The 14181-nt window shown below is 36.7% G+C and overlaps 1 protein-coding gene across 1 annotated transcript in view; it reads right to left on the bottom strand.

Annotated features, from left to right (window-relative positions):
- The window catches only part of Synj2bp (synaptojanin 2 binding protein), a 36958-nt gene that overhangs the window by 18521 nt on the left and 4256 nt on the right, over window positions 1-14181 (bottom strand). The window contains exon 2 of the mRNA XM_052185536.1: window positions 2642-2778. Within this exon, the coding sequence (XP_052041496.1) occupies window positions 2642-2778 (137 nt within the window). The remainder of the gene's footprint in view (window positions 1-2641; window positions 2779-14181) is intronic.

Genomic DNA, 14181 nt, shown 5'->3' with positions numbered 1-14181 from the left:
ATCTAATAAAATCTCTTAAATTCTGACTTATGCCATTAATTCTATCCTTGATAGAAAGGCTAATTTCAGTTTTTTTTTTTCTAAAACCATGTATATCATCTTGGTAGTTATTTACTATATAACTTACTTTATAGAGTAATTTTACTTATTCATTTACCTATTAGGAAGACAATATAGTATTAATTTTACTAATTACCCTAATATTAAACAGCATTACATTGAAGGTTGTGGTTTTGTGCTTAAAAACTGTTCGTAATTCTTTTTTAGATAATCCACCTTTAATTAAAGCTTTTCTAACAATATAGCTGTCTCTTAAGCCCTATACTAAACCCAATTTTTTTGAGTCTTTCTTTACTCAAAAGTATAGGTGCTAGTGCTCCGAAATACGATGATACCTTACACTTTTACTTTAACAACCCACTCACAATTTTTTCTTTCTGTCCTATTGCAAAGTTGGTTTGTAGTTTTACAATGTCTTTCTTATAAGAGTGATAGAAAATGCCTACTCCTAAATTCTGCATTAGCGTTTTCATATCAAAGGCATTGCCACATTTCCATATCTTATAGACGGACTAGAAAAAGCTCAGTGGGCAGAAACATAGCCAACAGTGAGAGGAATTAAGACAACAGTATCCATGGTAGGATACTTATACCCTGGACACACTCTTACAATTCTTGAATTAACTTGTGTAGCTTCATAGCTACTTGTCTTCATTTATGTGTATCTCTTTTGAAGTAAGACCTTGCTAACTAATTCACAATAGACTTGAACTCAAATGTCCCACTTCTACCTCCTGAGTACCAGGGACTGTACAGGTTTGTGTACATGCCTGGTGCTCTATCTTCCTAAGGATCTCTCAAATAGAATGTCAAATGAAAAAAAGGGAGACATTCTTTTCTTTCATTTGTATCTCTGCCTTCACATACTGCTATCAAATGGCTTGGAGGGCAGAGAACTATCCAATAAGCTGATATCTAAGAGGACCAGGAGACTTCACACATACGACATTTATCTAATCAACTAAACTCTATGACTTTTATCAGTTATCAATTGAACTCTGAGAGGCAACTCAAAAGAGAAAATACAAAACAAAACTTAAAATCTTTAAAAGAGATAGTCCTATTTTGCAGAAATTCTAAATCAAGTATCTGACATAATCCTTAACTCTTAATCAAATCTTGTCTTGTTCTATTCTTCATTCACTGGGCCTTTTACCAGTTTGGCCTCTTGCCCTATTCAGTTCATAAGACAAAGTAGGAAATAATTGTTTCTTCTTAGACCATGGGCCACAATCCACAACACAGGTGGAAACAGGAAGCACTTCTGTAGTGAAAAGTCCCATCCTTCTTCAGATTTCTTTTAATTTGAGCACAGCCCTTAGAAGCAGGTCTAATTCACTAGAAACCCTAGATAACCATTCACAATCTCAGTACTTTCCCATTCTTTATACCAACGTGTGTGTTATTTTCATACAAATAAGCTGAACTACAGCAGCATAAAAAATTGATTTTTAAGATTCTATAGCAGGGTCTAACCATTCCCAATGCCCAAAACTGATGGTATAATTAATGACACTGTAGCCAGTGAGGTAGAACAAAAATAAAAAAATATAGACACACATAAGAATTTTAAAAGTCTTATTATGCCTGGATTTTTATTTACTTTATTTTTATTCAATTGATTCTAAGACTAAGGGTCTGGGACTGAAGAAATGGCTCAGCTGTTAAAAGCATATACCATTCTTCCTGAGGACCTCCGTTCAGTTTCCAGCAATCATATAAGGCAGCTCACAATCTCCTATAACTCTTGCTCCAGGAGGATCCCATGCCTCTGGCTTTCAGGGCACCAGCATTCATGTGTACATTTCACCCTATAAATACACACACACACACACACACACACACACACACACACACACCACTTAAAATAATAAAAATGTAAAGGGCTTATGAGCCCATATGACTGTATTTGTTAGTCAACCTTTCTTTTTTAAATTAATTTTCTGATTTGCTCATTTGTTAAGCCTATGTTGAACATTGTACTGAGCTATGGAAAGCTAATAAAATATTAATTCCTATCTTTGAGTATATAAAAATAAGATTCATGATTAGTATATAATAAGAAAGATTAACAGGATGAAATGAGAGTCCAATTGACAGATATCCAAACTGCACTTCATTTTTTCATCTTACTAATGGGTAAAGAAGAACCCTGAATTTAAAGCAGAAACTTAATCCTTACCTTGCTTTTTAAAGTTAAGACCATTATTAAGGGCTCCCAAGAAAAGGCATAATTCAGTGTTTTAGTCAACAAAAGAGAAGTGATAAAGTTATTAAGAGAAAGTTGAAAAGTGTGGATCTTAAATCTCTTTCCTCTAAACCAGCCCTTCATTTCTACCTGCTTTGTGTTTTTTTGAACTAAGGCAAGTAACTTCACATTTTATGTTAAGTTTGCCTTATCTATCAAGCAAAAATAATACTATCCTCCCAGCCCAGTGGTAAAGTTGGAAGACTGATCAATGCTTTTTCTATTCAATGATACACTCTAAATATTTTCATTTCCAAAAAGGCAAGCCAAGGAAAGGGTCAGATGTGGTCTAGGGAGCAAAGTATAGCAAAGGGAGCCGAAGCCATTTCTCACCGAGAGGATCTTATCACCCTCCTGGAGCCGCCCATCCCGGGCCGCAGCCCCATCCTCTTTGATGCGGCTGACGTAGATGCCACTGTCGTTGGAGACATACTGTTGATCTGTCCCTCCGACGATGTTGAAGCCCAGCCCTGAGAAAATCATGGAGGAATGAAGGAGAGAGGGATGAAGAAGAAAGAAAGATTAGAGGAGAAGAAAGGAGAAGAAAATGGTCTAGTGGGGAGGAGAGACTGATAATTCAGACTGTGAGGTAAGCTAAAACTCAGTCATGGGCAAAGTCAGTAAGTCATTATGAATAAAGGCCAAAAGTACCTAGATTGTTGATTTGAACCAGGCAGGTATTGTGATCACAACTATGATCAAAATGACTGTATGTATGTGTGTGTGTGTGTGTGTGTGTGTGTGTGTGTATAAAACCTGGGTAATAGTATTGATGAGTCTTGATATAAGTGCTTCTGCCTACACTTGATTTTGATCCTGTTGGTGACATTCAGAGGACCCAAATCCTGGTATTCCCAAAATGCAGCTTTGTTTTAAACTATCAAATAACATGTTATCAATTTAGTGGGAAAGAGATTCCTAACTGAAGCCTCCCCACGTGTTTTTCTGTTAATATTGGGACCATATGTATATGGCAGTGTTTCTATTTTATCCTCGGGTAGGAGGGTAGTAGTGATGTGGTTGTTAGAGGAAACCTCAGAACTAGAAAAGCAGCTGCTACTTTACAGGAGAACCAAGTCACCAAACTCACTCTCCTCTTTTTATGTCAAGTACAACTAACTGAACCCATACCTACACACAGTAATGGCCAAGTTTACTCACTGTAGAAAACTAACTACTGATTAGCAGCTGAGTACTCCCCTCCTCCTAGTCCCTGGGACCCTCCATTCTATTCTTAGTTTCTATGAGTTTCATTAGTTGACATGAGTAACAAATTTCAGTTACAGGAGAAAGGTTCTAGAAATCTGCTGTACAAGAAGACTGTGTCTACCCAGTTATATTAATAAGTATAATAAGGTATACTTTCAAATTGGTTACTGTGGTATATCTAAGTGCACTTATTATAATAAAATATAGCAAGCAAACAAATTAGCTGGCTAACTAATTAAAATTTTATTTTCATGATCTAACCACTAAGTTGTGGCAAGTATTTTGTCTACAAATATCATTTGACTTTCTTGAAGAAATGTTTTTAAACTTATGTAAAGAAAAAGAGGAAAAGGGTGAGAGAGAAAGGGAAAGAGAAAAAAGAAAGAAAAAAGTAATCTCTTCTTTATGTAACTATGGGCATAATTTAGGGACACAGTACAAAGAGAAGGATTTAAAACAATTTAAAACAATTGAGAACAATTTAAAAAAACAATGTGTTGGTGCAACAGAAAAGGAAAGCCAGTCATGGCTCCCTTAATGATCTGAGTAGAAACATATCACTAATATGTGAGCTTTCTCTAAAGTTCTCTGAAGGGTAGAATAAAGCTAAGTACTAACACAGCCTACCAAATCAATCCACAATGTAATGAGAAGCAGAACCAAAGAGGAAACATCAGCAAGTTTGTGATTTAAATAGCATACCTTGTACATGAGTCTTTGCCACCAAATTAGCTTTGTGTTTGTTTGTTTGTTTGTTTGGGGATTTATCATACACAACAGAAAAAAATTACTTCTAGAAGGCTATTTTCATAACCCTGAAGGGTAGGGTAGAAAAAACATGAACTCTAAATTATTTATTCATTTTTTATAACTCTCTAAATTTAAATTATACATGATTGTAGTTTAAGTGTAAAGGGGCTGGTAAAGTAGCAGAGACCAGATCATGGAAGGCTCTGAAAATTTAGACTTAAAAATAGTGGCAGATTTGAACAAGGGGGCTGAGGCCAATCAGTTTCTCTCAATGCTGAGATAAACCAGAAAAAACTCTTGCAGTGAAATTTAGCATCTTCGCTATGGTTTGAGTCTCTCATGAAATAGCTGCTGTCTTTGAAGAGACTGGGAATGAGGAATTACATGTTAAGGAGCCAAATGAAACAGTGATTACAAGAGGGACTTTGTTACAGGTATTGAAAGCTCTAGAACAGCATTTAAAAAGTTGTACAAGAAACCTGAGATCTATTATTTGAAAGTACAGTCTATTATTCATCCCTAATACCACATCATAGAAGTACATTTATTTAACGCATTGGTATTTCTGCTGTCAGTGAACCAAACCACTTGAAACAAGAACTCTTAGATTAACTGAAGCCCTTCAACCATATTTACAAAATGAACTTATCTATACCTTAAAACTTTACTAGAGTGAATGACAGTTACCACAGCAGTGAGTAATGACATTACAGTTCGTACTTGGGGCTGGAGAATTAGCTCAGCAATATAGCATTTACCTAGCTAACATGCTGGGCAATGACACCCAGCACTACCAATAAACAAACAGATAAAATCTTAACCCTCTATATAGATACATAATTCCTAATCCATTTGTTCAAAAAGAAAATCGCTGACCATTTACTAGTAGCCAGGCAACTGTTATGTCCTGATGAAGACATAAAGCTAACATGTACTAAACTGTTCAGCTCTGACTTTAAGCACCAACAAACATATTCTTTTCCCTGTCTCGTTCTGATATTTCATAAGTCAGATTAGTTTTAAGTTCAACTCCGCAACTTACCAGATGAGGAATGAAGCGAATCAGTTTGGAAATCTGATGATCACCTTTCTTTTCTGGAAAATAAGGATTACAAATTCTACCCCCTCTCTCTCTCAAAGGTAACTGTTAGACTCCTGTAACAAAATCTGAAAAAATTTCTTTGTAAAACATAGGGGTAAGACACTAGAAGTTTCTGTCAATAAACTAGTGACTGTTAAATTTCCAATTAAGAGTCCGATGGGGCAAGGAGAAATATATGATGTAATCGTAAAAATTCTTTTAAAAATGAGAAAAAAAGGAGTTAAACAAATCTACCTACCTACAAATACAAAAGACTTAATTACAACTCAAATTCTCTGAAATTAAGTATGATTATCATTGATTTCCTAGAAATCCTCTTCAGAACTAGTTTAACTTAGATAGCTGGAGAGATGGCTCTGAGTTAAATGGACAGGACTGACTACTTTTCCAGTGAACCTGGGTTTGATTCATAACTCCAGTTCCAGAATCCTTATTCTGATCTCTGAAGGCACCAGGCTAGCATATGATGTACATTCAGACAAAACACTCATACACAAAAAATAAGATAAACTTAAAAGATAAACTGAGTAATATTTAAATCTACAGTAATTTTCCAACACATATACCAATCAACTAGAACAGGTATCAGTTGAAAACTAAAGAGGATAGATTAATAAATTACCTAGTCTGTATCAGCTAAAAGCTGAACATACCAAATCTTTTGTAAGCAGAGTAGGCACATATTCTGATGTGTTGGGAATCTTGGTATACACCTACACCCTAGTATTTTAAGATTCACTTTTTAATTTCAAAAGCATCCTAACTGGGGCAATTGTGATTATCCCATCTATAAAAAAATAATACAAGAATATATTCAGTGCAACACACAATGTACTAGTGTGGAAGTGAGAGTTATCTAGGTTAGAGAACAGATTAAAAGTTAAGAATTAGAATCATTTAATAAGCAAAGTACAAAGTAACATGGGGAGAATTCTGAAATGTTATTCATAGTACAAAACTTTTCTGATAAATAAGAACACATACACAGACAAAATTTTATATACAAAAAGGCATGCATTTTTAAGGATGTGTAAAGATACATTGTAGTAAATACCTATGAGAGAATACTGTGTCATTTACATAGAGTGGAAGAATAACACCAGAAAAGGACATACTGACAACATCAGTATCCTCTGAAGCTGAAGGGTGTACTTAATTCAGTTTCAGGACATAAGGTCTCAGATAGGTTAAAGGCAAAGAGAAAAAGAATAAAAGTGAGACTCAACTGGTTTTCATCAAAAAAATGAAGAAACATTGCATTGTGAATTCTAGTTTTAATGTGCTAATAAATTTTAAGACAAGGCAAAATTAAAATGAGTTGTTTAGTCTTTATCTGACATGAGCACACATGTAAAATATAAAATATAAATATAAAACAACATAAAATGTTATTACAAATCATATATATGAATGATATAGTTTAAGGGAAAATGACTCCCTCTTCTGGCCTCCAAGGGCATCAGGCATCCATATGGTGCACATACAAACATGCGGGCAAATACCTGTACACAGAAAAATAAATAAGACTCTAAAAAAGAAGAACATCACTACGGGGGGGGGGGGGGGGGGTAGAGAGAGATAAAGTATGCCCAAGTAAAGAGTCTTGTAAAGCTAAACAAGACATACCTTCTTCTAGATGCCTCCTGACTCTGCATCTGAATCCAGGTTACCATTAAGAGCAATAGCAATTAACAGCTTATATTTATTGACTGCTTAATATGTGCTAAATAATATGCTTTACATTCCATATGCATACTGTCTCATTTAACCTTCTTACCAAACATAAAATATTGCTCAATATTTAATGGGTGAATATTTTTATTTTATTAAACCATAACCACATAATTTCTTCCTCCCTTTCCTTCCTTATACCCATCCCATGTGCTCTCTACCTCACTCCCTCTGAAATCCATGTGACCTCCTCTTCTTTAACCACTGTTATTACATATACATATAAACTAACCAATACAACTTGCTGAGTCCATTCGGTGTTGTCTGCATGTACAATGCCTAGGGCTCACCACTTGGTATGGGATAACCAATCAAGAAGCTCATCCCTGAGACAGACTAATCTCCCCTCTCAGTACTTATCAAATTGCCTGTAGCTCTTCAGGTAAGGGTAGAGTTCCATGAGATTTCTCCAATCCACATTGGAGTTGTCACTTTAAATGCAGAGAAAAATAGGGGCTATGCCTAGCCCTTATTGATATATCTGCAACCAACCCTTATAACTAAGGCTCAGTGAACATTTCAAAAGAAGGGACACAGAGCCAGAGAACCAATAAGTCTGCTGTGTGATTGCATCTTCTAATTATGCCAGGGAAGTCACATCCATGGAACCTCTCAAGATCTTCTGACTACTACTCCCCTTCTCTGTTTCCAGTGCTTGAGGACTCGTTTCTTGGGGTACATGGCAGCATCTATTGCCCCACTAATGTCTATTCCATACAGTAAGGTCACCTTAAAGAGCTTAGAAGTACCTGGCGCAGAATTAACACTATAAAGGTATAAAACAAATAAAAGTATATCATCTTCACAAGTGTATCAGTAAGTTCTAATACTTTTATTTCTGTAACCAATACTTTTATTTCTGTTTCTGTAAAGAAACAGGCATACAAACAGGGAAATGACTTGCACAGTCATATTATTATATAAAAAAGTAAGGATCTGTGTTCACTCATTCTGACTCTTTTTTTCCCCTAAAGGAGCAAGAAAACTTTGTTGGGGGCAAAATTATAGTAGAGATTAATATAGAGATATTACTGTTAAGATTGACAATAGAACACATAAGTAAGAATACTGAAGGGCCCATTGTAATTCTTAAACACCATAGTCTTCTATTTGGTGAATTTATATTGAAACTCAATTCTCTATGACTAGTTCAGAAACCTGTCCCCACAGTAGTTGCTCAATAAATAAATATATATGATTGAACAGAATAAATTGGTACTTCAAATGAACAACTCAGGAGGTTAACTTAATTAAGGCATCCAAGCCTAATTACATTCTTCAGAGAAATTCTCTGTTCCCAGTGTAAAATGTCTCTGTTTGTTACTTATTATGACAGTAATGAATCCACTAAAAAATAAAGAAAACCTTTAACCTCAGAGAACAGAAAGATGATGCAACTATTAAAAAGCATTACACACAACTTGCTGATCCCAGATCTCATCTGATGGGCTGACAGAGTGTACACCTAGCAAAGGCATCTCAAGGTGCTGTCTTCCCACACAAGCAATAGAGCTTGTCATGGCTCTGAAAACCTGCCTTCCAAATAGCTAAGTAAACATGTACTAAGCAGCTGCCCAGAAACTGAGTATGTGTGTGCCTTTCAGCTATTAGATCATGCTTCCCCTGGCTCTCTTATTTTCCACAATGAAATGATGTAATCTCTTTAGTTTTGCTTTATATTACAATCTGGACCCTTCTCACTATTACTGCCTTTTTTCACTTTTTAAATTATTTTTGAAATTAAAATATAATCACACCCCCTTTTCTCTTTCTCCCTCTAACACCCATTATTACCTCTCAAAATCATGGCCTTTTTTTAATTGTATAACTGCCTTCTTTTCAATTTTTCTACTGTTTCTTACTCAACATAGAATAAACTTTATATGTAATAGGCATGAAACCATAGTTTGTGATACAAGGGGAGAATGACATTATCCAACTCATTTCCAAAACACCTGCTGCTACAGGCATTTTATAGTTTACTGTGGAGAGAAAAATCTCTTGTGTCTTCTATGGATGCAGCACCTGACAATAAAATGCTGACTGGCCTATAGTCTTAGGCAGGAAATAGGAGGTGAGACATGGGTAGGGAGATGAAATTCTAGGACAAAGCCAGAAGCAGTGGATTTAGTCCTGGAACAGGGAGGAGGACAGAAGCAGGGAACTGAGCAGAGGTAAGCCAACTACATGGCAGAACTTATGATCGAATAATGGGATGATTAACTTGTAAGCTAGTTGGGGAACAGCCAAAGCTATGACCAAGGTGTTAGTAAGTATATTTTGAGTCTCAGAGTTGTTATTTCGGGAGCCTGGGACAGGGAGGGAAAACTTGGATTTTACATTATTGTTTTTTCCCTTGTACGGTAAAGGCTACTTTTATCACATGCTCACCGTTACTCTCTGTCCTGCGCTAAGTATGTTTCTCTCCAAGTACTCAAATATTACTTACTTAGTTTCCAGACTGTGGCCCATTAATGGGAAGTGGTAGAGAGGTGCAACCTAGTTATGTCACTGAAGGGGAATATCCTTTCAAGGAGATATGTGGACTCCTTTTTCTGCATCTTAGCTTCAGTGAAATGAACAACTTTCTTACATACTTAATTACTATTAGATTAAAAGCAACAGAGCCAACAGACCAAGACTGAAACCTCTAAAACCATGAACCAAAATGAACCTTCCTTCCATGTAAATTATATCAGGAATTTTTGTCACAGTTATAGAAAGTTAACAGTCTCCTTTAGTGCTGCAAAAACTATTAGAACCAGAGATGACTTCTTGCTCTTTATTATAGTATCTGTAATTTCTAATTATAATGTAGATACATAATGAATATGGTTTATCTTTATTTTTTTTAATTCTGTAAAACCAACAATCCTGATCCTATCATCTAAGCATATTTTGGGTATCTTCACTTTGATATTGCATTTAATGAAATATAATCACTGGAAACTTTTCTGTTTAGTAAAATGTTTCTATAGTTTAGCATCAACTGACTTGCTTTTCAATTTATTCCAGATAATGCCAATATACTTTAACATTTTTTCTCAAGATTTATTAAAATTGATCCTTAACATGACTTCAAAGGACATAACTATATATTTTTTCTTTTTTGCAGGGCTCTCTAGTTATTTCCTCCTTTGTATAAAACATCCTAACTGTTTCCTAGTCTTAAAACAACAACATAAGTCCAAACTTTCAATTTTTCTTAGATTATAACTAGTGAGGACTGTGGTTTATGGCTTTGAAAGCTGAAATAGCACACATTACTAAAAGCATCCCATTATAGTATTCTATATCAATCAGTTTGGTGACCACTTTGTATAATGAACTAAAGAAAGCACTAGGGAAAAAAGAAATTAAATACATGTTAGTTTTCAAATAATTGTACTGTTTAGGCAAGATCTCATTACATTGCCCTGACTAGGCTGAAATTCACTATAAAGACCAAGCCGAATTTGAACTCACAGAAATCTGCCTGCCTGCTCCCAAGTGCGGAGAAATACACTACCATGCCCAGTGTAATATATGTTCTTTAAAAAAAAAAAAAAAAAAGAAAGTTTCAGAGTGAAGTATAAAGACAAGACACAAGTAAAACAGCAAATAATAATGACGAAACCTACAGTATTTAGTTTAGATTTTAATGTTACAAAGTCCAAATCCCAAATCTGTCCCAGAAAGCTGTGTGACAATAGAATCCAAGGTTTCCTCGTTTGTCTGTGTTTCACTTTGCTGCTGGGGTGTCTTAAAAGTCACTTATGTGCCACTTGGGGAGGCAAAACACAGGGGCTCTAAGCTATGTTCCTTTCTAGCTGCTGGGCTAGCGGGTTCTAGCGATGCCCACATGCTGCTCAAGGAAGGCAAAATGCAGCCCAAAATCAGGTCCCAGCCCATGTTTCTCTAGGTGAGAAAAAGCAGGGACTGGGGCAGAGGCTGTGGTTCTCAAACTCCTGTGCACCCAGATGTTGCCACTGGGAACCACGAAAAGCTGGGAAGGAGTGGGGGGGGGGAGGGGAGGCACAGACCTGAGATGAGGGGATGAGGGGGTGGGAATCCAGCTTAGCTCAGGGTGAGTGCCAGGAGTGGGGAGGGGCCTTCTGTGGTATGATGAAGGTTCCCTGATGAACAGGCCCCAAGATTTATTATTATATGTAAGTACACTGTAGCTGTCTTCAGACACCCCAGAAGAGGGCATCAGATCTCATTATGGATGGTTGTGAGCCACCCAGTGGTTGCTGGGATTGAACTCGGGACCTTCAGAAGAGCAGTCAGTGCTCTTAACAGCTGAGCCACCTCTCTAACCCAATTAAATACCTTTTGCAGGAAGGAATGCCTGGGAAGGGGAACTTACGGCTAAATCTAGATACCTCATTAGCATGGAGAACTCTGGGTTTCTATGCTATGTGACCAGTTGTCATGGCCTTCTTAGTAGAGTGTCATGGTCATGAGCTCAAGGACAGGAACCTGGTCAGGAGCAAATTTAAATGCCCACCATTTTCAATTATGAGAGTTGCTCAGGTCTCTTAACCTGCTTGAACTTAAAAGTTTTTCTGTCTTGTGGCACAGTCTACTGGCCCACAAGAACTATTCTACCTGTTCTTTACTGGACAGAGGGTTTTAGCAATACATGAAAGGCAATCTTATACAATATTGATAATAAGGTGGCTTCTAGATTGGGTAAAGAAGACTTCAAAGGAGAGGGTTCCTAGGCTGACTTTTAGCCAATGAATAGGAAGAGGAGGTATTAAGATGGAATCTTAAAGAAAGATTGATTTTACAATTATCCTTTAAAAAGAAAATTATTTATTATATGTAAGTACACTGTAGCTGTCTTCAGACACACCACAAGAGAGTGTCAGATCTTGTTACGGATGGTTGTGAGCCACCATGTGGTTGCTGGGATTTGAACTCCCAACCTTCGGAAGAGCAGTTGGTACTCTTAATGGCTGAGCCATCTCTCCAGCCCCATTTCACATTTATACTGAATAGTCTCCAAAATTCAATCTCTGCTTACTTTGGCAATTTCTCTCTTGAATCTCCTAAACAAAACTTCTCCTATACCCAGACTGGTTTATTCACGGATCTAAAAATACATTTTTCTCTAATATTCTTATTATTATTACAGCTAAGGCTATCTTTACCCCTGATCCTGCACTAAAACCTGTCCTTTCAATAAAGCCTCTTTAAGCTTATCAGAAAGGCCCCTTACCTCTATCCTTTGACCTTTTCCAGGATGGAGTCTGGGATGGTTTATCTTTATTTTAAATCACCTAGGAAGCAAACTTCTGGCCATATTTATGAGACTGTTCTTGGAAACCTTAACAGAAAGGAAGACTTATCCTGAATGGAGGCATTCTATGGTCTGGGACCTAGACTGAAGAAAAAGGGAAAAAATGAGTGGAGCACCAACATCTTAACTGTAGAGGGCAGTGTGACCAGCCCCAGGCCCTCACTGTCCCATTGTGGGGTCTTTCCTGCCATGATAAGAGATTGCCCTCAAACTATAAACCTTCCCTAAATTGTTTTTGTCAGTTACTTTGTTGCAGTAATGAGAAAAACAACCAATTCTGGGTCAGACTAGCATGCTCTTCCTTTTCCCTCCTGCTACATGTATACACTCACAATCCTTTTTTTTTTTTTTAAAGATTTATTTATTTATTGTTATATGTAATTACACTGTAGCTGCCTTCAGATAGACCAGAAGAGGGCATCTGATTTCATTATGGATGGTTGTGAGCCACCATGTGGTTGCTGGGATTTGAACTCAGGACCTTTGGAAGAGCAGTTAGTGTTCTTACCCGCTGAGCCATCTCTCCAGCCCCACACTCACAATCCTTAACCACAAGAACCTATGTAATAAGATTTAACCCTTTGCATATGAATACATGTCTCTTTTGTACTGTAAATTCAATAAAGAGCTGGATTTCCTGTAGTCAGAGAAAACAGAGTAAAGACAGAGCACTATAGTCTCCAGTCTATTTAATAGGTACAGGAAGGAGTAAGTCAGAGAACCGTTAGCAGCAATTGCAGTCAGTTGTTAAATGGGAAGCACATGACTGAAGACTTATAAATGCTCCTACCGAATGTGCCGTTTCTGGTTTCATCTTGATGTGCCTACCTAAAAACTTTCCACAGTCGAGTTTTTACATCTTTTTTTTTTAAGCATTTTTTTAAAGATTTACTTATTGTATAAATGTAAGTACACTGTTGATCTCTTCAGACACCCCAGAAGAAGGCACTGGATCTCATTACAGATGGTTGTAAGCTACCGTGAGGTTGCTGGGAATTGAACTCAGGACCTCTGGAAGAGCAGTCAGTGCTCTTAGCTGCTGAGCCATCTCACTAGCCTATTTTTATATCTTTTTAGATGCATTGAAACCTTCTAGGGAATAAGGTATGCTATAACAACAAAAACAGAAAAGAAAGCTAAGGAAAAGTTTAACAATCAAACTCTTAGGTATTGTGGTGGGAGGAAACATCCAGTATAGTAGAATCAACAGACCTAGAGTAGAATCTTCTGACTCTTAACTGCCCGTAGTTCTTGGACCAGTCTTTAATCTCCCTCAGACAACTTCCCAATCTAATAGTGTGGATTAAACGCCTACTACTTAGGGGTTCTAGAAGAACTAAATAAGCCTAAGTGACTATAATCAGAGGCTCATTTAGCCTAAACAAAATATGAATATATATATATATGTATATATATATATATCACTTCCAGATCTCTAAATCTGATATGGGAAAAAAAGTACAATCAAACTGAACTTGTTCTAAAAGATATAAAGATGAATCATTCAAACTTTGAAAGCATTTGAAATTATGACTACTGCCTTTGACAAACACTTAGATTACCAGCTAATCAAAAACTCAAAAACTTGGGGACCAGAGATAGTTCAGCAGTTAAGGGCATTAGCTGCCCTTGCACAGGACCAGGTTTATTTCCCATTACCCAGTTCATTTCCCATTACCCAGTTCATTTCCCATTACCCATCTTATGGCTCACAGCCACCTATAATTCCAGCTCCGGGGTCCTTAGCAGTCTTCTGGCTTCTGTAAATACCAGGCACACATGTTACACATACAA

This window comes from Apodemus sylvaticus, chromosome 6, assembly GCF_947179515.1.
Source record: "Apodemus sylvaticus chromosome 6, mApoSyl1.1, whole genome shotgun sequence".
Lineage (NCBI taxonomy): Eukaryota > Metazoa > Chordata > Mammalia > Rodentia > Muridae > Apodemus > Apodemus sylvaticus.
Note: the sequence above shows the minus strand (reverse complement) of the source record. Positions and strands in the feature narration are given on the sequence as shown.